Below are 26,776 nucleotides of genomic sequence, written 5' to 3'. Positions count from 1 at the left end.
CTAATCCAGCCAAAGGAATTCTGTAGCAACAGCATAGGTGGACTTTCAGTGAGAGTGAGGACAAGTAGGCAAAAAGCAAAGTTTCCTTCTTCTATGTCCCTTTCTGTTGCTGCCACCAGAAAATACTGCCCAGATTTAAGATGGGTCTTCCTGATTCAATTAATCTGATCAAGAAAATTCTTCACAGTCTAGAAGCTTGAATTTTAGTTGATTCCAGTCAAGTGGACACCCACAATTAGCCATTAGCTATGTCACCTCTGAACAAAGACAGTCTCTTCTGTTGACATAATAGTGATAATTGTTTGGCTAGTGAACACTTGGAAATTAAAACATAGCTATAACTTACCACAGACTGTCTTAAAATGGCATCAAATAAATGTATACATGCTACAAAAATCTTACCATAGGATAGTTCTAACCCTTTCCTGTGAGCCTTAATACTGTTGTTATCTAGAACTATATTTTTATACATGTAACAAGATCCAGAGAATGTTATCAATTTAAATAGTTCCGGCCTAAGAGGGTTCATGTATTTTCCTGAATATTTACCATCTCCTACTAGTCTCTTACTGGATGCCAGACTTCACGTTTCCTTGCTGGCTGTGGGCATGAACAGCCTAATGTCCCAAGACACAACAGATTACTCAGAAATAATCAAAACCTTTCATATACTGCTTTAAGAATGTTTAAAATCAAGATCAGGATAGTATTTGTTGAGGGCTAACTGCTTTGCCCTGAACACAAGAGCTCTCCAAGCATCTTAGCCACTACCTGGTCAAGCTCACCCTTCCCAGTCTGACTTCCAAGAGCAGATGCTGCACCTAAGGCTGGCCACCCTTAGAACTCTTCCCTGTAATCCTCTTGCCTGTATCCTTGACTACTTTTGGACAGATCTCTATAGTTCCCACCTCCCTCCTCCATCCCATATTCTGCCCCACTCCCTTCTGCTCCCTCCTGGCCCTATGTGTGGCCTTGTTGCTCTATAAGGCAGTGGAAGAATGGGAAGCAAACCTCATTTCTTTGGGTCCTGTTGCTGTTCTTTTCTAGCTAATGGTCAGAGACATGGCAGCCATGTTTCATATATTCCATCTGTTCTGGGCCTGTGTTTTGTTTGCTCCAGAGGAGCACACATAGCGCCTGTTTCTCCACCTCAGCTGGGAACATGCTGTTTACTCTGTCTTGGTTTTGCTCTGTCTTGGTTTTCAATATTTGCATAATGTGAACAGTATTATGGCATGGCTGAGCATCTCTGTCCTTTGCTCACTGAGGAGACTCTAAGGCCATATGACAACCCGGTGAGTCCATGTGCACACTGCTCCCACTTGGGCCTTCCAGAACTAAGGAATTCAAACAGAAGTCTCGGGTAAACTTAAGAAAAATGAAGCACCTGACATTTGCCAGTGCCTGCTCATGTCACCTCTAATGGGCTTACGTCCCAGTGGAGGTGGATGTGCGACAGTCAGAGAACTCTGTCAAGTGCTGAATTAGCAGTCACAGAAGGGCAGGCCATGTTGAATGTAGCCACGCCTCAGGAAAAGAGCACTCTCCAGGGAGAGTCACTGTTGACTGAAGCTTGAAAGGTGATCAGGAGGCAGAGGAGGGCCATGGATGTCAGGGAACAGCTCAGAGTGAGAGGGCTGCTACCCGGACCAGGCCAGGGAAAGCTCTGTGAAGAACACAGAGAGGCAAAGCTGCCATCCAGGAGGTGATGGTTTAAAGGTTCAGTCCAACTCCGCCAATCTCTGGCTGAGGAAAAACAATTCTCCTGTCATTTAACAGGAATTCAGAGGCACAAAGGGCTTTTTGCTCCAAAGCCACTCTGGGTTCCCTCTGAGAAGCTTGCAGTTACTGAGGTTGGCTAGAGAGCCCACTAAAAGCACACACACACACACACACACACACACACACAGAGAGAGAGAGAGAGAGAGAGAGAGAGAGAGAGAGAGAGAGAGAGAGAGGTGGGGTGGGGTGGGGGCACAGGCAGCTTCTAAGCCCTCTGACAGAGTCCCTGTGAAGGCCAGGCCCAGGGCACAGCTATAATGGAGGTTGCAGAGCCTCTGTGCCCAGCTGGCAGGTGATTTGCTAACAAAGCTGTAGCTTTCTAGAATAACTGCATGAAAACACACCTCAGCCACCTGAGCAGGGTGAGTCCTTTTACCTTGTTCTGTCCTCTTCAGGTCTATTCACCTTCTCCCTGAGTCACAAAGGACAGATCTGTCCACCTGTAGTAGGGTCATTAGCAGGGTATCATACAGCAGCTTCAGTCCCCACAGTTAGCTCTGCCAGCTTCACCTCAGGTCCCTGGGTTTGTCTGTGGATGAGTTTATTTGATTCACATGGGGCCTGGAGTTGAGAGAGATCCTGTCCCCTTGCACCCCCCTATCCCCAAGAAGGATGACATGGCCCCTGCCAAGCCAACTCACTTGTCGCTGTCCTCTCACCCTTGGGATAAAGTTTCAGGGCTGACTAGCACCCAGGACCTTTGAAGTATTGGGTGAGAAGGGAGCCAGCCATGCTGTCCCACACATGTGCTGAGATGCTGTCAACAGGAAGGGCCTTAGGTCTCAAAGGCAGAGCTGAATGTAAGTGGAGGACATGGAAGGGACATAACAAGAGCTGGGTCCATTGTAGTCTCAGTGCCAGGACAAGAGACATAGGAAGCCATGGAAAGGGATCATCTGATGGCCTAGAGTCGAGCAGGCCTTGAAAGAACCCAGCATTTATGATTTAAGCTTGTTGGAATATTGGAAAAGAAGGAAGATTATATAAAGGTACCCAGGCATGAACCAGCATGCAGGACTTGAGCCCTGGTTCCAGGCTTTGCTATGGCAAGGCCAACCTGTATCCACATTGGGGACACACTTGGGGCTAGCCCTTGGTAAGACTGGGTTTACACCATATCCCAAGACAGTCTGCATCCTTCCCTCATGAAATGGCTCTGGCCCCTTGACTTCCTAGTGCCCTGGAAGAATGGCTATTAACTTCTAGCCCTGTCCAGCCTGGGCCAGAGGTCCCCTTCTGCGAGATTCTGGGAAGAGCAAATCTATCAGCTAATGAAAAGACCAAACATTTACAGGAATAGAAGAGTAAAAGCAAATGAAAAATCACTATCTAGTTCTTGATCCCTAGATGCCAGATTTCTAGTTTCATTTGCTGTTCTGAGAACCTCGAGCCAAGAAGAGCTTATACAGGGACCTCAAGTTACCTTTAAACTCCTACAATAAAGGCAGGAAGAGCCCAAGATCCTACCACCCATCCATCTCTTTTGTGGCTTGTTCTTGTGGTCCACCTGTTCTGTGCATATGTGTGTGTTTACGAGCATACATAGGCATGCACACCTATATGTGTGTGTGTGATTCTGCATGTTCTATCCTGTGGCCTTAGTGCACTTCCTGGGCCCAGATGGGTCTTGGACATTCTTGAGCAGCATCCCATGGTCCTTCCTAGCAACCTTCCCCTGCCTTGTCACTAAGCAGTGCTGTGAGGGAACCCCATTTGCTGTTCTATGACTTCCAGACATTGGCCCTTCGGTGTTCTCTTCTCTGCGTCCTCTTCTACACAGTCTTCTGGGTCTGGGCCAGAAGCTGTGTCAGCTCCCTAGCAACTATCTGTGCCCACCTGTGGGAGACATCTCCCTTCCTAAGCTGTGAATTGCATCATGGATGAAGTAATATGAGAATAGAAACAGGACATCTCACAGTAGGGATTGGCCACAGTGGGCAGTAGCAGCTGCTATCACTACCCAGCTCTGTCTAGGGACCTGGATGTCATGGTGTCCTCTGAGCTCCATCCACGAGGAGGTGTTCACTGTCTCACTTCCCTCACTGCTTTGAGCCACCTGCTTGTATGAGTCTCTGACTTTCATTGCATGCAGTCTGTTACATTGCCTGCTTTTGGGAGGAGGGGCAGTGCTTGGGACACCTGGCTTTAGACATGGACTTCAGCCCCAGAGCTGTAAGGCATGCAGAGATAAACACAGCCACCATGCAAAGATACACACAGCCATGCAGGGATACACACCGGCATGCAGAGATACACACAGGCATGCAGAGGCTCCCCTGTGGCTCTCGAGACTCTGCTTTTCATCAGGGACATGGGCAAGGGATGCTCAGAAGGGTGACCCCCTGGACAGACACTTGGGGGCCCATGACAGTATGGACAATATCCCTCCTTGGTGTGGAGCTCAGGAGGAGGCTGTCAAGAAGGTGGAATAACAGGATTTGGAGTGTCAGCTCATTATCAACCTGGACCAGGCTGCATGGTTATAGCCTCATACCAAACCTCCCTCTGCGTTACATTCTCCCGAGAACCAGAGCTACATCTGTGTTAAAATGCTTTCCTGCCCCTGGTGCTATGCCTTGTCTCAGACAGGGACTGATCTGTCCCCTTAGACCCTGAAGGGCATAGAGTTTATTCTGGAAAAAGACATATCCTTGGCTTCCTCTGAAGCAAGAAGTGGTGGGCATGCCCATCCACCCGGCTGGGTACCTATGGCTGGTCACTAAGCTCTGAGCTTCCATTTCCTGTTCTGCAGACAGTGCTAGGCCTGTGGAGGGGTGATATGGTCCCTTCTACAGCACCAGCCCTCAGTGCTCTTTTAGGGCCTCTCTTTCTCATCATGGCTTCTCGTGCCCATGCGCCAGCTTGTTTTTGGTGTGCTAACCTGCCAGGCATGCACACAGGTGGCACTCACTAACACACACACACACACACACACACACACACACATACAATTTGGTTTGATAAATGATGCCTTTCTATTAGGATCCCAAGTGACTTTATAAGCAAACTATAAATAGCCCAGAAGATTGGCAGGGCGAATTGATCGCCATTAGCCACGTTTAGGCCGCCAGCACCCTTCTCTCCCTCTGGGCCAGGCTACAGAATAATTAAGTTTCCTCTAAAGGGCTGTCACCATTAGCTGAGTCATCTTCCTGCTCACCCAACCCGGGCAGCTGTCCCAATCATTGCCAGGAGGAAATTCTGACTGCATGACACTGCAGGGCTGAACGATAGGAGATCTAGGACCTGGGTCTAGACATCTGCAGAGACACAGACAGTAGTAGGCTAGCATATGGAGTTTGGTTTATGAATGCTGTAGATGGTCCTCTAAATGTCCAGGGGCCACAGAACTGTCAGGATTCTCACTGGAGTCCCAGTGGCCAGCATTCTGCCTGCTACCTAGAGATACTCTTCCATATATATTGGAGGAATGTATTTTATATGTTTATTTTTTAAAAAATTAATACTTTTACTAACAAAATATCATTACGAAAGGATCTCACCCTCTATTTAAAAATATGACGAATACTTTAAATATTTGTCCTTCCCCTTTCCCCCAAGGTGTTACAAAATCTTTCTTCAATTTTGAGCCTTTGAGTATTTATCACATTATTTAATTGTAATTTTAGCTTTATTCTTAAAATTAGAACATACAAATAAACTATTGAATGTAATATACCTGTTCAGCCTGCTAGATGACAGCTGAGAGAGATCCCCACAGAGAAGAGACCTCTCTTTTCTCTCAGTGCTAGAGACCAGACATCGTGATCAAGGTGTCTGCACATGGCTGTGTGTGTATGTCTGAGTCTTGTTTTCCCACTCTCATAAAGATAACAGGTCACATAGGATCAGGACCTGCCTACCCAGGGCATTCTCTCTTTGTATCAGTCTCTCTGTCTGTCTCTCTGTCTCTGTCTCTGTCTCTCTCTCATGTGTGTGTGTATGTATGTGTTTGTGTGTTAACTGTGTATATTACTGTGCACACATATGCTCAGGACAAATGATGAACTCAGAGAATAGCCTAGGTGTCTGTCCCTTTTGCTTTATTTGAGACAGGGTCTCTTGTCTTCTGCTGTGCACAGCAGGCTAGCTGGCTTCCAGGGATTCTGCTGTCTCCCCCTCATCTCCCCTTAGGAGTGCTGGGATCACAAATGTGCACACCACAGCATTTGGCTTGATGTGGGTTTTGGGAATTAGAACTTCATCCTCATGCTTGTGCTTTATGCCCTGGGCCCTGCAATGACGCATTTGAAGGCCCCACACTAGGCACTCCCTCTTTTCAAGTACAAGGCATTAAAGCTTCAACATAAACATGGTCCCATCCACCTGTATGTATTAGTAAATATTTACTGTAAATAACACAGATTAGAGGTGAGCTAGGTAACCTCTGCTAACAAATTAATCTATGTTTATTGTAGAAAAATTAATTGTAGTAATGTGAAGAAGAAATAGAATCTTCAGAGATCCCCACAGTCCAAGGCAGTGGCTATTAAGGAATAGGTATGTTGCTATAGGCTCTCTTCTGGACAGGTGTCTCGAGCAGAGCCCAGATGCCATCTGTCATCACTCACTGATGTCATCAAGTCCCTGCATGTAGAGGGCATATCTAAGTCAGGGTTTGTAATGACTGTGTAGTAGTCTGCTGTGTTAATGCTTCATTTAAAAAAAAAATTCAGCCCATCCCTCTGTGCTCTGTAGTTTCTAGATTCTCCATGTTATAGCCAAAGCCAGCCCATATTACAAACCTTCCAGAAGTGAAATTGCCAAGGCAAAGGCCATGTGTACTCTCCAAGGCCATTGGCTGCTCTGCTTATTACAAGACCAACCTCCATGAATCTTCCAGCCCTTAGTCTCCAAGCAGCCATGTCTGAAAACCTGAGTCCCCTTGACTCTTTCCGGCAATAGCTTTTGTTTCCCTCAAAACTCTGTGACAGGCTCCTCGGCCTTAAAAGATGGCTCTGCAGCCTTTCCGGGTGTGTTCTTTGATTACTAGACAGGCTTGCCATTTTGCCCTATGCTTACTGGTTGACGTCATTTCCCTAGTCCCCATCCAAGATTTGAACCTACCATAAAGTCCACCTTTTCCATAGCCTCCACCGTCCTTTCTCCCACTGTGTTGTGGCTCAACTCTCCTTCCTCTGGAATTTTCTGCCACTCCCCAGCCTGTGCTACACTTGCTTGAGTTCTCCACTGATTCCTCTTACACAGAATTGCAGCACTCCAACTCTCCCTTTTTGTGGGGACCAGCCTGAACAGAACCTGGAGATGAGGGAAGTTTTCTTTCACTTTCTCCATCTATGCTACTTGTGCCTTGAGCCACTGGAGTTGATTGAATGGGTTACCCAAAGCCTTATGGGACAAAGAAAAGTATGGCAAACATTCCATCACACTGTTGGGTGACTTTGATGTGTTAGCCATTGCATGTCTGAGAATGACTTGTTGGTTCATCCCTCTTGTGGCTGTAACTGGGTTTGGGGTTACTTAGATAGATAGAAAAATCTTTTCTATCCTAAGCCACTCTCCCCCCCCCATGCATGCCTCTGATCTCACTGCTGACAGCAACTAGAAGGACTGTATGCCTCCTTCCACTCACTCTCAGAGCTTCCAACTCACCCAGATGATAAAAATGCCCAGTCTAAGTTACTGCTGCATTGTCTGATGGCATCTCTCCCTGCATGCTGTGTTCCTGCTTCCTACTCTATCTTAGATTAACTTCAATGTCATCTCTTCACCAAGTCCTTTCCTAATGCCCTCTAAGAACAACCTTCCCAGGACTGTTACCATCTGCCATGTATGTGCACACATGCATGTGAGCATATGTTTATGTATCTGTTCACTTATTTGCAGACATTGTTCATCAGAAATAAACTCATGGGAGACAGAGCTTTATTTTCTTCTTAATACTGAGGGACTTCTGTGTCTGGCATGTGATGGATGTTCATTGGGCTTTGCTACATACATGAGTGAGCGAGTGAGTGAGTGGTTGAATTAAAGGATGGATGAAGAAACCCCAGTGCTGTCCCACAAGAGAGGCCACATTTCACCCATCCCATGTCTCTGTGGCTCTGTAAGGGTGTTTTCCTTCCTTGCATAAGTCCAACTGTCTTCTCCATTCTTGCCAAAGACTAAGGAGTGATGGTGAAGTATGACAAGCTTCCTATGCTCTCAGAGCTTAGCTTTAATGGAGTCTCAGCCCTGCCCTGTGGCTTACACCAGTTTCCCTGATTTCTTTCCTCTGGATGGGTTAGCTTACGGTTTACTATACATGCAGAAAGGGTAGTTTAGAAGCCTGTGCTATATCTAGTACCATCACAGGACCACTAGGTACTCAGGCTCTCAGAAAGATCATTCTGTCCCCTACTCAGTCACAAGATGGAGAGGTTTCAGCCAGTCACAAACCTGAGACTTGTGCTCTACTTTTAACAATGTGGGTGGTATTGGCCCTGCTCACCTGCAGTAAATGCCCTCCATTTACTGCATGTATAGGTTCTGTACATGGCTATAAACACCCCACCTCTGGATCCTGGGGCAATAGGGGTAAAAGGAGAGGTCAGAGGTCCCTCACAGCATCCCAGGTCTCTCACTTGCTTGTCCATGCCTTTTATGAGCCCTGTGCTTTGCCATGGCAGAAGGTGACTGTGGTGATGATTAAATTACTGAAAAGAACATATTGTTTGTCAGAATCTTCATTTACATACCAGCTATAACATGCAGATGGCAAGATGTTCTTGGTTCTCAAAGCAAAGCTCTCTAGGGCTCCTCTCCAGGGTGCCTTAGATGTGCCTCAGACGTACCCTTCAGCCAGGTCTCAGACAGTCCCAAAGTGAGGGCTTCTTCCCTTCACTGATCAGCCTGCTATATAGCCACTCCATGGGTGGCAGAGTGCCTCAGTCACATTTTTAGGGAACTAATGTGTCTATGTCCTGAGGCTGTCATGACAAGTGTCATAAACTTGTTGGCTTACACACAGAAATGTATGCTCTCCTAGTCTGAAGGCTGGAATTCCAAGATCAAGGTGTTGGCAAGGTGAATGTCTCCTTGGGCTTCAAGAGAGAATCTGCTTAGGCTTCTGCTTCTTCTGGAGAAGCAGGTAGAATCTAGGGACCTAAGGTTGTGTGGAATGACTGCTTCCCTAGTGCTACAAAGATAAGAAATGACATCATGTCACTGAGGGTCTGTGATGGACAGATGGATGGCTAAGTGGCTAAATGTTGATGGGTGGATGGATGGATGAAGGAAGATGGATGCTGGAATAATAGATGACGAATGGGATAGAAAATGAGTAGATAAATGATAGGTGAATAGATGACGAATAGGTTATAAGTGGATGGGTGATAGAAGATGAAATGGTGAATGATGTGTAGATGAATTTTGGAAGGGAATGTAAAATGGATAGATGGATGACGGGTTGATGGTCAGATAGTTTGGTGATAAATAGATGGAGGGTGGATGGTGGATGGATAAATAATGGATGGATACTAGCTGGTTTGATAGATGATGGATTAATGATAGATGGGGGTGGATGGATGGATGGATGGATAGATGGATGGACAGATTTAAAGATACTGGCTGGATGGGTGGATGGACAGGATAGTTGATGGATAGAAGAATGGATGATGGCCAGATGTTTTGATACATCCACACATCTCAGTGGAAGGCTAAGACAAAAGGATCTCAAGTTCAAGACTAGCTGGTCTATATCTCAAGGGTGGATAAGGGGGTAGATGGGTAGTAGTAACTTTGGTGACTTATAGTCTCATGTTCTTTGAGTTATAGAGGGAGAAAAGCTAGTACCCAAAGTTTTTGTTCTGATGTTGAGGTGAAGGTAGTTAGGTAGGTGAAAAGAAATCCTATAGGTCTCCTTAACTGGAAATACCACAAAACTGAGGCCACCAGTATGGCCTCCCATGGCTCTGAGCAGTATTAGAAGCAAGTAGGCACTGCAGAGATGTGAACCATGGACCTGCTCACATTTTATGCCATCTAGAAAGTATGGTTTGTCTATGAGTCAAGGTTAAGTCCAATCCCAGGTTCTAACGGCTTGGCCTCTGGGCATCCCTCACTTCCACCCGCCTGGGAAGAGGCATTTCTTTTTTCAGGGCTAGCCACTGCACTTGCCTTGGTGGAGCAATGCTCTGAGCTTTCCAGACTATTGCCTGACAGAACTAGGCCAGAGATTTCAGTCACGAGTCAGGTCAGCTGATGGCATTAACCAGCATGGCCTTTCTCCTGGGCTGGGCCAAGCTCATTTTAAATGGCATATTGATGGAACATACAGCTGGAACCAGGTGTAGCCCAGCCATTCCCCAAGATAACCCCACACTCTGCCAGTCAGCTTGAGAACCACCCACCTGCCCAAAGCCAGCAGACTGCACCCTCAGAGAGGATGAAATTGGTTGCATCCCTTGGTGGAGGGTGCAGATGCATGACTGATGCCAAAGTTGCCTTTGATTCTTGACTGCCAGCCCCATCCATGGCCACTCTTTTCCTGCAGCCCCCACTCCCAAGTTCACATCACTCTCCGCACAAGCCCTGCACCAGTTCTGCCCACCTACAGCTCAGGGCAGGCGAGGACTCAAGGCCTGGGTAACACTGTGGTGAGGACAAGAGTTTAACTGAAGCCCATGCGCAGGAGCAGGCAGAGAGCTACCCAGGAGTCTAGCATCTGCTTTCTTCAGATAGGTTTGAGAGCTGAAAGGTTGAAAGGCAGAGATAGTGCTTGGGAACAGAGGAGTCCTTTCAAACTCTTGGTTGTTCTCAGAGAGTTGGCTTTGCATAATGCTGCAAGTCGGCAGGCATAGGCTCCTTTTTCCTCCTGGTTTCTCTTCGGTCATCTCAAGTGCCAATCCAAAATGAGAATTAAGGGCTTCATAGAGAGCCCAAGCTTCCAGGGAACAATGCATTCTGTCCCTGCAGAGTGAGGCAGGACCAGTTCCTGCACCTACTGTCATCCCTTCCCTAGACCCCACATTCCCTGCTGATAGGAAAGCCTTAGTCACATCAGCAAAGACTGATACACACCACAGCTATTCACTAGGTACTAGTCTTGGGTTGTCTCACGGGGTTCTTGATAAAGGTGCTCTCTGAGACTCATTCAGGACCCAGGTTTCATCCTGTCCCCAAGAAGTGTAAGCTACCCTGCTTGTGAGTTCCCAGTCCATGAGCTGGCCTCACCGTGTACACAGTCACCTTGAGTGGCTTACTGCCAACCCCATGGCCACACTGCTGCTGTCTAGAGGCTAACTGCCTCTATGGGCATGTACCCAGGTATTCAACCCCAGGTCTCTCTCTCCATTTGGCCATCTCTCTGATTAGGTCTTTTGTTGTTGTTGTTGTTGTTCCCTCCACATCTACCCTTTACCTTTTTGAGGTTAAAATATAATTACATTATTATTTACATATATAAACTATAATTATATTACATATAATTACATTATTTATTACATAAATTTATTACATTATTATCCCCTTTCCTTTTCTTTCTCTAGCCCCTCTCTTGTCCTCTCTCCTTTTCTCCCTCTCAAATTCATGGCTTCATTTTGTTTTATGTGTGTGTGAATATATAAAACAACTCGCTTGGTCTCTTTAGTGTTACTTGTATGTATATGATTTCAGGGCTGACCAGTTAGTGTTGGATAAACTTATTAGGAGCTCATCCCTGAAGAGGGCTATGCCTCCTACTCTCAGCATTCCTTAGTTGCCTGGAGTTCTTTGTTAAGGGCTCTACTTGTTCTGGTCTTGTTTAGGAAGCCATATTGTGGAGTTATAGGAGAAGCCCCCTGATGTTTCTAGGAGACACAATTTCACAGCAGATTTCCCGGTCTTTCCTCCCCCTCTGCAGCTGTGTTTCCTAGCCCGCCCTTGGGTATAGACTTATCAACTGGGACTAGGAACCTCATGATCAGTTGTCTGTACTTTGACCAGTTGTGGCTTTCTGTAATGGTCTCTGTCCATTGCAAAGATATGGGTCTTCGACAATGGATGAGTTACACTGATCTGTGGGCACAAAGGATAAAAATTTATGGTGCAGTTAGAAATCATGCTGGCTTAGTAAAATGTAGGTAGTAGGTTTACTTCTGAGAACTATGATCACGCTAGCCATGTGCTGCTGGGTAAATTTCCAGTGTCAGAAATAACTTCTTGCCCCTTGAGTGGGGGAAGTCCAATTAAACTGCTTTTGTTTACTGCCAAGATGCAAATGCTGGTGTTGTACCCTTAGACATAGCTTCCCATGTTGATCATGCTGTGGTTCATAGTCATTGAAGACAGGTAGGGCCATTGTTTGCTTCTCTCCCTTGGTAATTTACATGGCACCTTCCTGTACTCGAAAGCTAGTCCTCAGGGGAGCTAGGGGCTTTCAGGTCAGCTCCACCTTGGGTCCACTCTTCCATTTTCTCCTATTTTCTCCTTCACATCACCCATATCCTGCTATTCCCCTCTCTAGCTGTTACCCTCACTGTAGCCCCTTTTTCCTTTCCTGGACTGTGCTGTTACTCTAGGTTATACATTCCCACCTGATGATTTGGAGCTGGGAACCATGAATATAAAAAGAACATGTGAGCTTTGTCTTTCTGGACCTGGATAACCACACCCAATATGATCTTTCTAGTCCATCCATTTGCCTACAAAGTTCATGATTGATTCCATTTTTCTTTAGAGTTAAATAGTTTTACATAGTGCATGTGTGTAACATTTTCATTATCCACTCATCAGTAGAAGCACATTTAGATTGTTTTAATTTCCTAACTGTTGTGAATAGAGCAGCGATGAACGTGGCTAAGCAAGTAATTCTGAAGTAGGATGTTGAGAAGAGCGGTATAACTGGGTCATATGGTAGATTTTATGTTTAGCATTTTGATTGTCTTCAGAGTGGCTTCAGAGTTTGCAATCCCACCACAGTGAAAAAGGGCTCCCCTTCAGCATGTGTTGGCCATTGTTTTGTTGATCTTTGCCATTCTGACTGTGGTGAGATGAAATCTCAAAGTTGTTTTGATTTGAAACCCCCAAATTCCTAAGGCTAATGAACATTTTCATTTCCTCTGTAGCTGATGTTTTAATGGGTTGGTTTTGACTTTTTATGTATAGTGGATGTTAGCCCTTTGCAAGGCACATAGCTGGAAAAGATTCTTCTATGGGCTTCCTCTTCACTCTGTTTAGAAGCTTTTTAGTTTTAATGAAGTCCTGCTTGTCAACTGTTGACAAGTTATTCCTGGGCAAATGGAGTCCTGTTCATAAAATCCTTCATTTACCTGCGTCTGTCTATATTTTCTTATAGCAGCCCCAGTGTTTCAGGTTTCACATTTAGTCCATTTTGTGGGAGGAGATACAGGACTAATTCCATGCTTCATATGCACATCCGTTTCCCGAGCATCACTTGTTGGTGATGCTGTCTTTTCTTTATTGTGTTTGAACCATCTCTGTATCTCCAGGATAAAGACAACTTGATAAGAGAATATAACATTTTCTATGAGCCTATGTTTGGCTTGCAAGTATTTTATCAAGAATTTACACATGTATGTCCATCAGCGATAATGGCCTCTAGAATTCTGCCTGCTTAGATTTTTTTTTCTTATTTCTTGATGGATTTGGGTTTGGCTTCTTTTTGGATTTCCAGATTCTTGAGTTGCATCATTAAGACATTTATTTGTCCTCTTTCTGATTTTTTTTTCAGTGTAGTGCTCAGAGACCTAAGTTTCCCTTGTATGACTGCTTTCAATGGATCCCAGAGCTGTGTTGCTTTCATTTTCTTTTACTTCCATTAATTTTTTTTCTGGATTTCTTTGACCCATGCACCATTCAGTAATGTGTTGTTTATGAGTCTGTGTACAATATTAGAGATTTGTTTGCTGTTTCAAGTTTTATTGCATTATATCCAACAGGACACATAGAGTTAAGGGTTTCTGAATTTGTGTGTATGTGTGTGTGTCCTAGGGTATCCTCTATTGTAGAGAAATTTTTCTGCAGTGCTCAGCAGGGTGTTTATATTGGTGTTTGAGTAGATTTAATTCTGATGTTTCTCTATCTTTTGTCTGGATAGCTTCTCAATTGGATAAGGTGAGGTATTGAAATCACCTACTATTAAAGGATTGATTAAAGGATTACACTTTTTATGAAATTGGGTTCCACAGAGTTTAATGCATACATGTTTAGTATTATTGTCTTAGTCAGTGTACTATTGCTGTGAAGAGATACCATAACCATGGACACCCTTATAACGAAAATCATTTCACTGGGGCTTGGTTACAGTATCAGTGGTTTAGTCTGTTATCATAATGTCAAGGGAGCATGGCTGCATGCAGGCAGACATGGTGCTGGAGAGGTTGAGATCTGAAGCAGCAGGAAGAGAGAGACACTGGGGCTGCCTTAAGCTTTGAAACCTCCAAGCCCACAGCTTGTCCCACAAGGCCACAACAGCCTTAATCAATTCCAAGTCATGCCACTCCCTGATGACTAAGCATCAAACCTATGAGCCCATGGACACCATTCTTCTTCAAGCCACCACAATTGCAATGCCTCCTTGGTTGATTGTGCCCTTGATTAGAATGAAGTAGCCTTCTTCCTACCCTTTCATTACTTGCAGTTTAAAGTATATTCTGTTAGATAATAGAATAGCAACACTTGCTTGCTTCCTGGTCCCATTGGAAGCACCCTTTCCATCCTTTCCCTTTAAAATGATGCCTATTTTTTTAAAGCTGTATTGAATGTCTTGTAAATCAGGGGAAAAAAGGATTGTTTTAATTCAGTCAGCTGGTTTTGATGGGAGAGTTGAGGTCATTCATGTTTAAAGTTGTAATTGAAAGTTGTGTCGATCCCAGTCATTGGCCTTGTTGTATGCTCAGCTGTTCCTTGTGTCAATGATTACCGCTTCCTTCTTTTCCTTTCTGTAGTCTCATAGCTATGCTTACCCCTCTCTTTAGTGTAAAGTCTTGCTCCCCTGTTTTGTCTGCTGGATTATGAACACTTTGAGCAGCTTGGAACATGTAATGCTCTTTTGAGGACTCCAGTCAAGGTTGGCAGCCATTATCTTGTAGAATTTGGAGTGCCTCACTTCAGCCCCTTCTGGCTTTCAAAGTTTACAATGAGAAATCCTAGTGGTTGTTCTGGTGAGTATGACTTGTGGATTGGCTTGCTTTTTGTTTTTTCTTTTAGCTTTCAATCCTTTCTTTGTATATTCAGTGTTTCAACTAAATCTTCTTTTCTGGTTTTGTCTGTTTGGAGTCCTATTACTTCTTGTATCTGTATGGGTATGTCTTTCATTATTTGGGGCATGTTTCCTTCTGTGACCTTACTGGATATCTGGTTTATGCCCCTAGCCTGGGATTCTTCTCCCTCATCTATGCCTATAACCTCAAAGGTTTTCCCTTTTCACGTTCATTTTCTATATGTTTTATCTTTTCTTGACCTTTGCTTGTACTGTCTGATTTACTCCACTTTATCTTCAAGCCTTAGTACTCCGTCTTCTACTTGGTCCATTCAGCTTGTAAGTTTTCTAGTTCAGTTAGACTTTTCCAGTTGCAAGTGTATTTCAAGTTGAATTATCTCTAATCTTTCTGTCTCCTTATTGAATGCTGTTCTCAAATCCTAGATCATCATTTCAGTCAGCCTTATGTATTTCTTAGGCATCACTCAGGTATTTAATCTCCTTGAATTCTTTGATGAAGTTTATGATTGTTCTTTCAAATTCTGTGTCCTGGGGTTCATCTAAGTAACTGTTGCTGGAGAACATTTCAGTAGGTCTGATAGGTTTGGAATGGGGGGGATACTGTCTTGATCTTTGTGAGAGTACCTAGGCCTGTGGACTTTTGTTAGGTCTGTTTCTGATATGGGCACAGCAGGTAGCGGATGTAAGAGCCAACCAGGGCGTGTGAGACAGTTTCACCTTGAAAGTTGGATATATATATATGGAGGTTAGGGGTAGTATGGGTGAGTCCTAGCAGACTATGCCAGGGCAGTGAGTGTGCATTCTGGACTAGATTTAGAAGGGTGCCCACAAGTGGAACTCTAAAATACTTGCTAGGTGGGGCCCTGGTACAAGGTCTATGGTGCCAGACCAGGCTGGGTAGCATGGGATGGGGAGGAGTCCAAGTTCTCTGGCTAGTAGTGGAGGCACAAGTTGGGCTTTGTACTTTAGAAGAGTATGTGGGAAGAACTACCCTTCTCATTTTCAGAGGAAGGAGTGAGGAAGGTCAGAGTTAGTTGGTAGAGTATTTCCCTAGCATGTGTGAGGTCCTGGATCTGATCCCCAGTTCCACTTAAACAAGGCATGGTAGTACTTGCCTATAATTCCAGTAGGAGGATCAGAAGTTGAAGGTCATCTACTGCGAGATAACAAGTTCAAGGCCAGCCTTGGATACACAAGACCCTACCTCATGGAATGAACATCAGGGAAAGGGGCTTTGTCTTCTAGGGATGTGAAGGGACATTCTTGGCTCTGCCTCTGCTACAAAACTATCACCCACATAATAGAGTCCTGTCCTGCCTCTGCAGTGTGGCTTCATGGGGGTACTGGTGATGGGCATCTATAGTATTGTTGGAGGCAGTAAACCACAGTCCCCAACCAGTATGGGCACTGGGTTGTGGGTAGCCAGAGGCTTTGAGCTGAGGAGACCTGACCTTTCAGAGCTCAACATGCACTCCCTAGAATTCATTGGCCAGGATGAGGCCAGAGAGCCTCTGAGAAAGGACTGTGCACACACAGCCCTCTTCTTGAACTCCAATTTGCCTTAATTTTAATTTAATTCCCTTTAATCTTTAATGAAAAGTTGTAAAAGTAAATTATTTCCCCAGGAGAGGCAGTAGCTCCTTAGGAGCTGTTCTCGACTTGAGGGTAATTACACATGTGGGTCCTGAGCAGCCTCCAATGCCAGGGAGAGGCATTCTGGTTTATGAACTAATTAGCGACCTCAATAATTGTTAAACACACATGCCATTTGGTGGATGGAGTATATGGCACCAACTCCACAGAGCACAGGCCCTGGCAGGGACAATAAGCCACTGTCTGGTCTTGATCAGGTCACTGCAAGCTTGTGCTTTCAGGAGTTTGGAGTCAGCTGCCTGGATCTTCCTGTCCTTCCTGCCACCCCTCCACATCCGGACCTGCCTCAGACTTCAGCACTCTGAAAGAGGCAAAGAGCCCCAGAGTGTGGATGTAGGAATGGCAGCATAATGACATCACTTCCCCAAAAACCAGTACCATTGGCTTTTTGGAGTCAGACCCTCACTCTGCCTAAAACACCCAGGCCAGAGGAATTGGCAATTGGGCAGGCCATGGAGGAGTGATTATAGGGATGTATTTAGAGAAGTCTGGGTGTGTATGTGAAGACTACGGTGGGGGTTGGGTCTATGGGAACTAAATTACAACCACTGGGCACCAACATGCTTGATTCGGAGCTTCTTAGCAATGTGAAAAGTCCAGCTACTTGGCTCTTATTGGTAAAGAAGGAAATAAATGCATTTCATTGGCTAGGCACCTAACCATCAGCCCCACTGGCTTCTGAGAACATGGAGCAGTTTGTCCTGGATGATTAGAAATGAGGGGATTTTATGCTAAATCTGCTGCCAAGTCCCTCCAAGACACCTTAGTGAGTCTTCCTATCACCTCCCCTTGGGCTTGTTTATTTCCCTTCCTGCCTTTTACCTCATCTACGGGATGCTTCTTCTCCTTGACCCATTTCAAAGCTGCGCTCCTCTGGATCAGCTCTGGCTGTTAAAGTTAAGGTCCATCCCATCATAGGAGTGAGCTTGCAGTCTGGAGCATCAGTGCCCCAGCTGTCCTTGCCTGTCTCTGCCTTCTTCCTGAAAACACGCTTTTTATCCCGAACTATATTTAGTAGTCTTCTGCTTTCCAGGGCACCAGAGGCAAGAGAGGGAGGTGTGGGTGAGGCAGGGCTAAGAGGCTCCCCGGGATCTATAGCCATGGATGAAAAATAATCCTGCCAAGTTCTGGCTGTTGGAGCTCTGTGTTACGAGAGGAATGAGCTTATTGGGGCGGTGGGAGGTGGAGCTAGCTGGGCAGGAAAACACTAGTCCATTCTTGATCACCATGCAGTTCTGGGTCTGTAGGTGTTTGAGGTTAGGAGTCTGGTTCAGAGGCATGGCTAGGGATTGGCTGGGGCATTGGTGCCCCAATTGTCCAGCATCTATACTCACCCAGTCCATGCAGACCAGATGGGAAAGACAGCTTTAAACTTAGAGTACCATGAACATCTAGAGCCCTCAGGATTGTGTCCAGCTGGCCTTGCTGGGTGACTCTGTGACTCCTATGTGCACATTGCCTTGAACTCCCCTGTGGCTTTGCTCTTGACTTTCTCAAATAGTCTTTGACTTGCCTGGTCCATGCTGCTTTCTATCCTCTTAGGAAGACACGAGGACTTGGGGCCACATAAGACACATAGAGCACCAGACAGAACCTTGGACCAGCTTAGAGTCTTCTGCCTAGGCACCATATATCTGCCTCCTGTTCTTTCAGGCCACAGAACTACCTAGGCCCACTCACCTTCCTGTCTCTCAGGGCCTTCAGAATGGATCCCACTAGACCCCAGGTCTCTGGCTGTCTTCCACTCATAGACCTGGTTTCTGCAGAGCCAGCATTATGCCATAGCATTAGTGTAGAAGCAGCAGTAGTTGGTGTTCTGGGCCAGAGGATTTGAAGTCTGTGACTTCAGATGCTATTGGACATGAAAAGCTACAGGTCTAGGCAGGAGGGGACAGTGGTCTATGGTCCATCTAATGCTTTGAGGGAAAAAAAAAAGGCACATCAATCCAAGAAGCAATTAGATTCTGTATTCTCATGCCCACCAGCGACTGTCGGGGTAGAACCACAGTGGAAACATGTGGTCGGCTTCCAATACTCTACTTGAAAGGCATTTCTAGGTTGTGTCTCCAGTCCCATCATGTTACTGTTGGGGTTGGGTAGGTTAAGATGTAAAAAATTTCAGCGTGTGGCTAGAAATCATGGGGCCAGGGTTTGAGTCAGGCACTCAGCTGCACTCATTGTTCACATCCCTGCCAGCCTCATTCACAGGAGGGGGCATGTCTTCAGGGGATGGGGCCAGCCCTAGGATCAGAAGGCCATACCACAAACTGGTTCAGAGCCACAGGAAGTCTTTGGCTAACCTAGAAAAGAAAGCACAACACAGACAGGGTCCTATATCCAGATGTCTCTACTGCAGCCCCAGAGTTGTCCCCACCCTCCCTCACACTATGGTTACAGCCACAGGTGTGGGCCATGTGCCCCCTCACCCCCAGGCCATCTGCTCAGTCTGCTGGAGTCTGGCCTGAAAGGGTAGAGCCGTCTTAGGAGGTATTGGGGAGGCTCCAGGTGCAGCAAGCCCTGGGGGGATCAACTTACCTCCCTCACAGCAGAGCTTTCGTGTCCCAGAGCCAGTCATACCCTGGGTCTCTGCTTTTCCCCACAGCCTGGTTCAGTGGGGGATAAAAGATGCCCTACTTCTTGGTTTGCCAGGCTGGGACACTGTGAGCCCTGATCTCAGCCCAGGAAGCAGATTTAGTGCTGACAGGGTCGCAGGTCTCCAGCCATTACCTAATATGGGTGCCAGAGAAAAGGGCCTCCTTTCTCCTGCCAGCCCATCATGGAAGGTTGCTTTTTTCCCCCAGTCAATATCGAGGAAGGTGCAGAATTCCTTGTTCCTACATGCGGTGTATGTGAACACTGTAAGAACTATGGGCTGAGGGGGAAGGGTAGTGGTGGCTGCTTAAGAGTCACACAGTTGGCAGCAAGAGTGAGCCATGGGATGGTCAGTTACTCTGAGCCAGGCTGGAGTGGGTAGTCCTTCTGGGGAGTCTCCTGCCTTCTGTGTGGTAGTGTGCTAGGGTGCTGGAAGGAGGCTACTAGTTACAACTGGGCACAAGCCTTTCTCTCATCCTGAGCCCAGGAAGCATGGACACTCAAGCCAGGTAGAAGGCTGGGTATGTAGAGGGATCTCTCCTGGCACGATAGAGTAGAGGTAAGGCCAAGATCCCAGCTGGCCTACCTTGGGCTGTGCAGAGTTGGGAAGAAAAAGATTAACAGGCAAACCAGGGAAGGCTGGACAGTGAGCCACAGCAATGCCCTGGCAGCCTACACAGTCCTCTGCAGAGAAAAACACCCCCCCAAAAAAAACCCAAAATCAAAAATGAAAGAGCTCTAACTAGGCAGCCACCCTTCACTGGTTTGCATATAATCATGGCTCCCTTAAGGGGACCAGCCTCTGCCGAGCCCTCCTCTCTCCCTCACCCCCAATTCTTTCAAGAAGCTCCAGCTGCGTCTGGTTGGGATTACTGATCAGGAGATCGTTATGAAGACCCTGTGTGGGGCAGGAAAGGGGGTGGAGGACTGCTGGTTATCTTTGCATGTGAAGCCCCATGCCATGTGGAGAAACTGAGGCTGGTGATACAAGTCACCCACTGCCCTCCAGACTCAGCAGGTGCTATGATGGGAGCTGGGATAGGGCCTTTCTGGAGCCTACATACATAGCTCTCCACACCATTGCCCACAGCATCACAGCCATCAGTGTTGGCATCTGCTCCACATCTGCACAGAAGAGAGAACTGATGCTCAGGCAATATAATGACAGGCCTCAGGCCTCCCAAACAGGCCCAGGCACACCCTGGTCCCTTAGACCTTCCTCTGAACTCAGCAAAGCAAGACAGCTAGTAGAAGGAGCAGCTCATGCTTGCACAGGCTGCAGGGTGTCAGGGTACCACTACAAGTGCTTATGGGGATTGCAGATAGACCAGTGGCCAGGGACCTTGAACCACTACAGAGCCTAGCCTGGTCAGATTCAGGCCAGATGGTCTTGTGCATCCAAAATCATGGAAGGTGCAGCTACACCAGACTCTTAGAGACAAATAACAGCCTGAAGAATGTAGATTAAAGAAGAAGTGTCCCTTTCCACTTACTCCGGGCCTGTGACCAGCCCCCTTGAACTAGGTAGAGTCTCAATGTGAATCACTTTACTTTTTCCTTGCTAGATTATAAACGTCCCCTCCACACATCCGTGCCCCTCATCACTATGCCTGGCAGGCAGTGTTGGGGTGAAGGAGTCTGCTGAGGGGTTTCCGCTCCAGCTCACCTATAGATGGAGAATGGGCATGCAGTCCAGGGAGCAGCAATCGCAGGAGGCAGGCAGGAGATGCATGGCATTCTCAGAGTGCCAACATCGTTCCTAGATGCCCCTCCTCTGGAGAGGAAGGCATAGCTGGAGAGCACCCTCCCGGAGGGCAGTGGCTGGAATGTCCAGGAGGAACACCACAGACGTGGGCTCCTCTTGAACGGACAGCCTTTAGGTGACAGCTCTTCTGCTGTGCCTGTCTCTGCCAAACAGTTTTCAGGAAAACAGGATCGAGTCAATCCCATGAGTCCCCAGTGCTCTGGCCCAGAGCAGGGAGGTGGGAGGCAGGCTGGCTCCCTCTGATAATCTTCCATCTCTTGCAGATGTGCTAGTGGATGGGCAGCCATGTGACTGTGAGGTGGCAGCTGCCTGCCAGGTCGGTGACCCCGTGCGTTTGGAGGTGCGGCTGACTAACAGGAGTCCCCGCAGTGTGGGGCCCTTTGCCCTCACCGTGGTCCCTTTCCAGGACCACCAGAACGGTGTGCACAACTATGACCTGCATGATGTCATCTCCTTTGTGGGTTCCAGTACCTTCTACCTTGACACGGTGAGTGTGAGCTGGGGCATAGTCCTCCATGTCTAACCCACAGTGGCCGCCCATAGCGCAATGGCAATGCTGTTCCTGCCTGCACATACCCATAGCACCTCACTGCAGTGGTCACTGTGATACCCAGCCCCAGAGGAATCTATCAGCCCTAAAGCTCGGTTCAGACACTCGTGCCCAGCTACTACACACGCTACTGCCTTTACTCCCAACCTCACTAAACCCAGGCAGTTCAGGGGGAGAGATAGTGGTGGCACCTTTCAAAGATAGAAATGGGTTCTCAGACATGCAGCCCCTTGTCTAAGGAAGCATGGCAAAAAGGCTCTGGGTGGAGCAGGGACAGTGTGTCGCACCCCTCTCACATTAACAGTGCCAGGCAAGTTCAAGGCTCTCCTGGTAGCTTTGGGGGTGGTGCTATGGATCCAGTATGACACCTCTTCCTCTTTCCCACTCCAGGTACAACCATCAGGCCAATCCGCCTGCCTTGGAGCCCTCCTCTTCCTCTACACAGGTGACTTCTTCCTCAACATCCGGTTCCACGAGGACTGCAAGAGCAAGGAGCTGCCACCCTCCTGGGTTTGCTTACCCAGCGTGCATGTGCGGGCCCTCGAGGCACAGGCCTGAGCCCCTCACCCTGAAGGCCATGTCCTCCATACTCCATAGCCAGCACTCCTCCTCCTTCCCAGAAGTCACCCCGAGGCTCCACCCTGCTCTGCTTCTGGCCTATTATGCTGAGCGACCTCATATCCAGTGCCAGCCTGGGCAGCCCTGGATGGCCAGCACTGCAGAGGAGCCTTTCTGATCTGCCATCTCCCCTTGAGTCTCCTGAGGTCTGGCTCACCGCTGCAAATGTCACTGGCAACCCAAGCAAGGAGGGAGACAGTGTGGGTGAGCAGGGTGAGCAGGCATCAGGGTGTTCCCTGCCTCTGTGTTCTGGTCTCCAGGTCTGTGTATTTATGTTGCCATGTTCTCCAATAAAGGCCTGCCTTGCTTACCTCACACCGTGTTGATTTCAGACTGTGGGATAGTGGGAGAGGGGGATAGTGTTAAGACCAAACCCACCCAGCCACGCCCTGCCAGGCGAGGCATCAGGTTCACGGGTCCCATGGCTGGAAGGGCAGGCTGCATCTGTCTTTGAGATAGCCAGGAATACCAGGTCACCTCCGTAAAACACTTAAGGTGCATCTGCCTCTCTCTCAGCGGGTGCTTAAGCCACCTATGTCTCTGCAAGCTTCTTGTCACCCCAGGTCGCCCAGTGGTGAAACCTCCTCTGTTTCAGCCGAGATCCCAGCCCTTGGAAAACTGCACTGAAGTTCTAGCGGGGGTGGTGACCCCACTGCCAGGCCATGATCACCTTAGCCTTGACTTATAAACTCTACCTACTTCAAGGTTCACCTTGGGCCACCTGCCCTGTAGCCTAAAGCATGTGGAGTCCTGCTATGTGAGCAGCCCTTGTCTTCTCTGAGGCCCCTGGGTCTAAGTGTTCATTTTAACTCATGCCAAACCCCAACGCAGGCATGGAGATGAGGGGACATTCTTGGATGTGTGTGTGTGTGTGTGTGTGTGTGTGTGTGTGTGTGTGTGTGTGTGTGAGTAAAGTCATGGGTAATAGCTGAGGCCGCCCAGACATCTGTGGGGGCAGCATATGGGACTCAGGGCGGGGGACCTTTCTAATGACCTGACTCTACCTCTCAGCCCCATACCTAGAGAGTGTGTCTCTTGGCTGTTACCCATAGCTGCCTACTATCACCCAGATAGGGAGGGAACGTTGCACTATGCTGGTCTGGGGCCATGTAATGCCCAGTAGACATAATCTCCTCTCAATCTCAAGTATATTCAGGGGAAACGCCAGAAGGTTTGCCTATGCCAGCAAGGGGAGACCCGGGAGAAGTCCTTTGGCCCTCCTCTCTAAGAATTCAAAGCAGGGTGGCCTTGTTAATACAGCTAGGTCCCTGAAATACACTGCTATGCAAAGCAGCTCACAGAGCTGGGGGTGGGTCACAGTCAACTCCATTCACATCAACAGCTCCTCACAATCTGCATGTTCTGTCCCCCAGAATACTCGTGCATAAATATGTTTGACTGATGGAAGAGTACATACCTACCTTAGACTGCCATCATGTCGAGTGTAAGTGAAGCTCTGAGAGCAAGGGCCAGGAGGAACTTCAGTGATGTCATGCTTTCTTCTAAAAAAAGCATTGTATGATGTTGACAGACGCAATACAGACAGACAGAGTTGCCACTGCAGGCTGGGAAAGCTGATGAGGACACAGCTCGGTTTGATTCCAAGGAGAAGCGTGTTAGTGATTGGTCCCAGTAATTCCAAATGCACATTCTCAGAGGATCTATTGAATGTCAGCAGAAAGAGAACCCAAAGGGCAAGGCGGCCCACTTGGAGGAGGAATAGAAATAAGCCATGGGTCTTGCAAAACCACCCACAGAAATGACTGTGTTGCCCAAGTTTCTCCCCTCTACCCTGCCAGAAGAGATGATTGGAGTCAAGACAGGAGGCCTGGAGGGCTGAGGATACAGGGAGCCTTCTTGTAAGAATACACGGATCCGGAAAATTGCTTTGGGATGGGTGTCCCTTGCTGGCACATGTGTAGCTGCGTTTTCTAGCCATGTTAGTATGTGGGGATTAATGCAGGTCTGGGAAAGGCCTGCTGGTTTCTGGACCTTCTGTCTACTTTATCCCAGTGCAATCAGTAGGGACTTCCCAGGCCTAAGCAGGGGACATGCCAAAGCATGTCCACTCACCTGTGTGGCTGAGTGGGTTGCTGTCATGTTGCCTGTTCCTCTATGGACAATAGCGGTCACACCCAAACATTAGGAAGAACTTGGATCTGGAAGATAATGTTTGAGAGTCTGAATTCTACCTCAGCCAGTTGTCAACTCTATGACCCCAGAGAGGTTACTACTGCATTCTGAGGTTCAACTTTCTTTCTGAGTAGGGATAACAATGCTAATGCCATGCACACTTTGATGTGAATGGTTTAATCTCTCAGGGTTGCTAGCAAGGCTTCAGTGCACACGGGTTCCCTCCCCCTCCCTCTCTTATTGCTTCTCTTTCCAATTCCATCTACATGTTCTCCCATGCCTGAAATTCTACCTCCTCCAGGGACACTTAACATTTGTCCTTGCTGGGCACCGTCAGTCCTTTGCAGGGGCTCATTTGTTAGCTAATACGCAGCTGAAAGCTTGCCTTGCGACTCCAGTGCTCCAACAGAAAAGGGACAGCAGAAGGAAGAGGGGAGCTGTCCCTGCTGAGATTTGAGCACAGGCTGGACCTGACCAGAGATGGATTCAGAAGATTCAAGCTTCATTTGGGGTTTCTGAACCTACTAGCCCGGAAAACCACTGCTATTATGGCATTCCACAAGGCAGCCCTAGTCCCTACAAGCAGAAGTGAGAAGTGTGTAGTCATCTAGCCCTGGGGCCATCAAAAAGTGTCTTAACTCTCCAAATGCTCATGGCCAGCCACTACTCCTCTACTTCTTGTCTCCCTCCCTCCCCCGCCTTTCTCTGCCTCTACTACCCTCTTAACTCCCCTCCCCATGCCCTCAATAAATTCTATTCTATACTTAAAAAGAAGAAGTGCCTTAGATGACTAAGAAAACTGCTTATATATATTTAAATACTATATACTATATAAATGCTTATACTACATACAAAGTCTAGATAAAAAGAGGTTACCAATGTAAGGGAATCAGCCTTATTGAAGCCTTCCGCTGAATTTGACTAGGAAGGTCACCACAAGCAGATAAACATCACAAACTGCCATGAGGAGAGAATTCTAGGTGCAGGGCTGGGGAGATGATTCAGAGGTTATTCAGCGGTTAAAATCCTTGCCACAGAAGCAGCAAGCTTGAGGACCAGAACCCATGTAAGTGCCAGGGGGATGTAGGGACACATTTGTAATTCTAGCACAGAAGGCAGAGGTAGGGGACCCCAGTATTTGTGAGGACAAAATCTAGAAAGGTAAGCTGTGTCCTGCCAGCTGCTGTTTTTTTCCTCCGGGGAACAAAACTGGAGGAGGAGACAAATCCAGGGTTAGCTCATGGGGAGCTGATAGAACACTCCTTTCACTAACTGGAGAGTCCAATGATGGCAAGAATGGTCCTTTCTCATCCCACAACAGTAAAAAGAAACCTGGCCCTTCCTCACCCTCTGACTTCAATTCAAACTATCTCCTACAAATACAAGCCCTGAGACAAACATTTTTTCTGGGGTCCAGAGAGGCTTCACTTCTGTTCAAAGACTCAAGGTCACTATGAGTAAAAAGGATAATTCCAGTTTTTTAAAGCCATTAAATACACTGGGGAACAATTCATTATGGGTGAAATCTATGGAAAACAGAATCAGAAGATACAAATCAAGAAATAATAAAATAGTAGAATATACCGGATAGAGACTGTGAAAGGTTGGTTTGAGGAGTGAAAAAGAATATCAATATAGGAAAAGGATAGCTCATAAAAGAATCCAATAGAGCCGCCATAACTGGAAATAAGAGCTGAGTTGAATTGCAGATTAATCTCAGCTCAAGAATGAACTAGAGCATTGGAGTTGGAACTGAAGATATTATTTAACAAATGCATCCCATGACGAGCAGAGAACATTAAGGACATGGGAAGTCACTTTTCTACATGTGTCTAGGAGTTCTCAGATGGATGGAGGGTCAAGAGAGTGGAGGGAAAGCTGTGAAGAAGAAGCTCGGGAAATTCCAAGTGGAAGAGTAGCACACTGGCTGCCATGCCGTTGCCGAAGACCATATGGACAGGATTGACCCTAAAATGAGCTAGAAATATAAGACTATGACCTTCAGAGAAGTAGCAGTCAGACGGACAGATGACTTCTTGCTAGTGGCAATGGTATCCAAAAGTCAGTGGGATAATTTCAATCTTGAATGGTAAGAGTACTTTTCTCTGTATGAAATACTAGCATTTACACAAAACCCGAGTTTCATGTTGACAAAATTTCATTAGAGGGAATTTTAATAAGAATAAAATAGTAAGAATAGCCCACAGGTAGGAAAAATGTGGATACTAGATGAATAGCAGAGATCCAGAGAAGGAAGAATAAGATAGGGCATAAGTGAGAAAATTTGAGTAAAGATTTACTGTCTAAACCAATGGTTCTGAATCTTCCTAATGCTGCAGTCCTTTAATACAGTTCTTCATGTTGTGGTGACTCCCACACACAACTATAAGATTAATTTTGTTGCTATTTTATAACAAATTTTGTTACTGCTATGAACTGTAGACAAATAGACCAATGGAATAGAATCGAAGACCCAGAAATGAACCCACACACCTATGGTCACTTGATCTTCGACAAGGGA

The 26,776-nt window shown here is 46.9% G+C and overlaps 1 protein-coding gene across 3 annotated transcripts in view; it reads left to right on the top strand.

The window, feature by feature from the left end:
* Trappc9 (trafficking protein particle complex 9) overlaps positions 1 to 22,432 on the top strand; it is a 481,588-nt gene extending 459,156 nt beyond the window's left edge. For all 3 annotated transcript variants that reach the window (XM_029469729.1, XM_021182812.2, XM_029469728.1), the window contains 2 exons: positions 21,218 to 21,441; positions 21,895 to 22,432. In XM_029469729.1, the coding sequence (XP_029325589.1) occupies positions 21,218 to 21,441; positions 21,895 to 22,062 (392 nt within the window). In that variant the 3' untranslated portion in view covers positions 22,063 to 22,432. The remainder of the gene's footprint in view (positions 1 to 21,217; positions 21,442 to 21,894) is intronic.
* The last annotated feature ends 4,344 nt before the right edge of the window (positions 22,433 to 26,776 follow it).

Source organism: Mus caroli, chromosome 15 (genome assembly GCF_900094665.2).
Source record: "Mus caroli chromosome 15, CAROLI_EIJ_v1.1, whole genome shotgun sequence".
In the NCBI taxonomy this organism is placed as follows: Eukaryota; Metazoa; Chordata; class Mammalia; order Rodentia; family Muridae; genus Mus; species Mus caroli.
The sequence above is the reverse complement of the archived record's forward strand: the minus strand, read 5'-3'. Positions and strand labels throughout refer to the sequence as shown.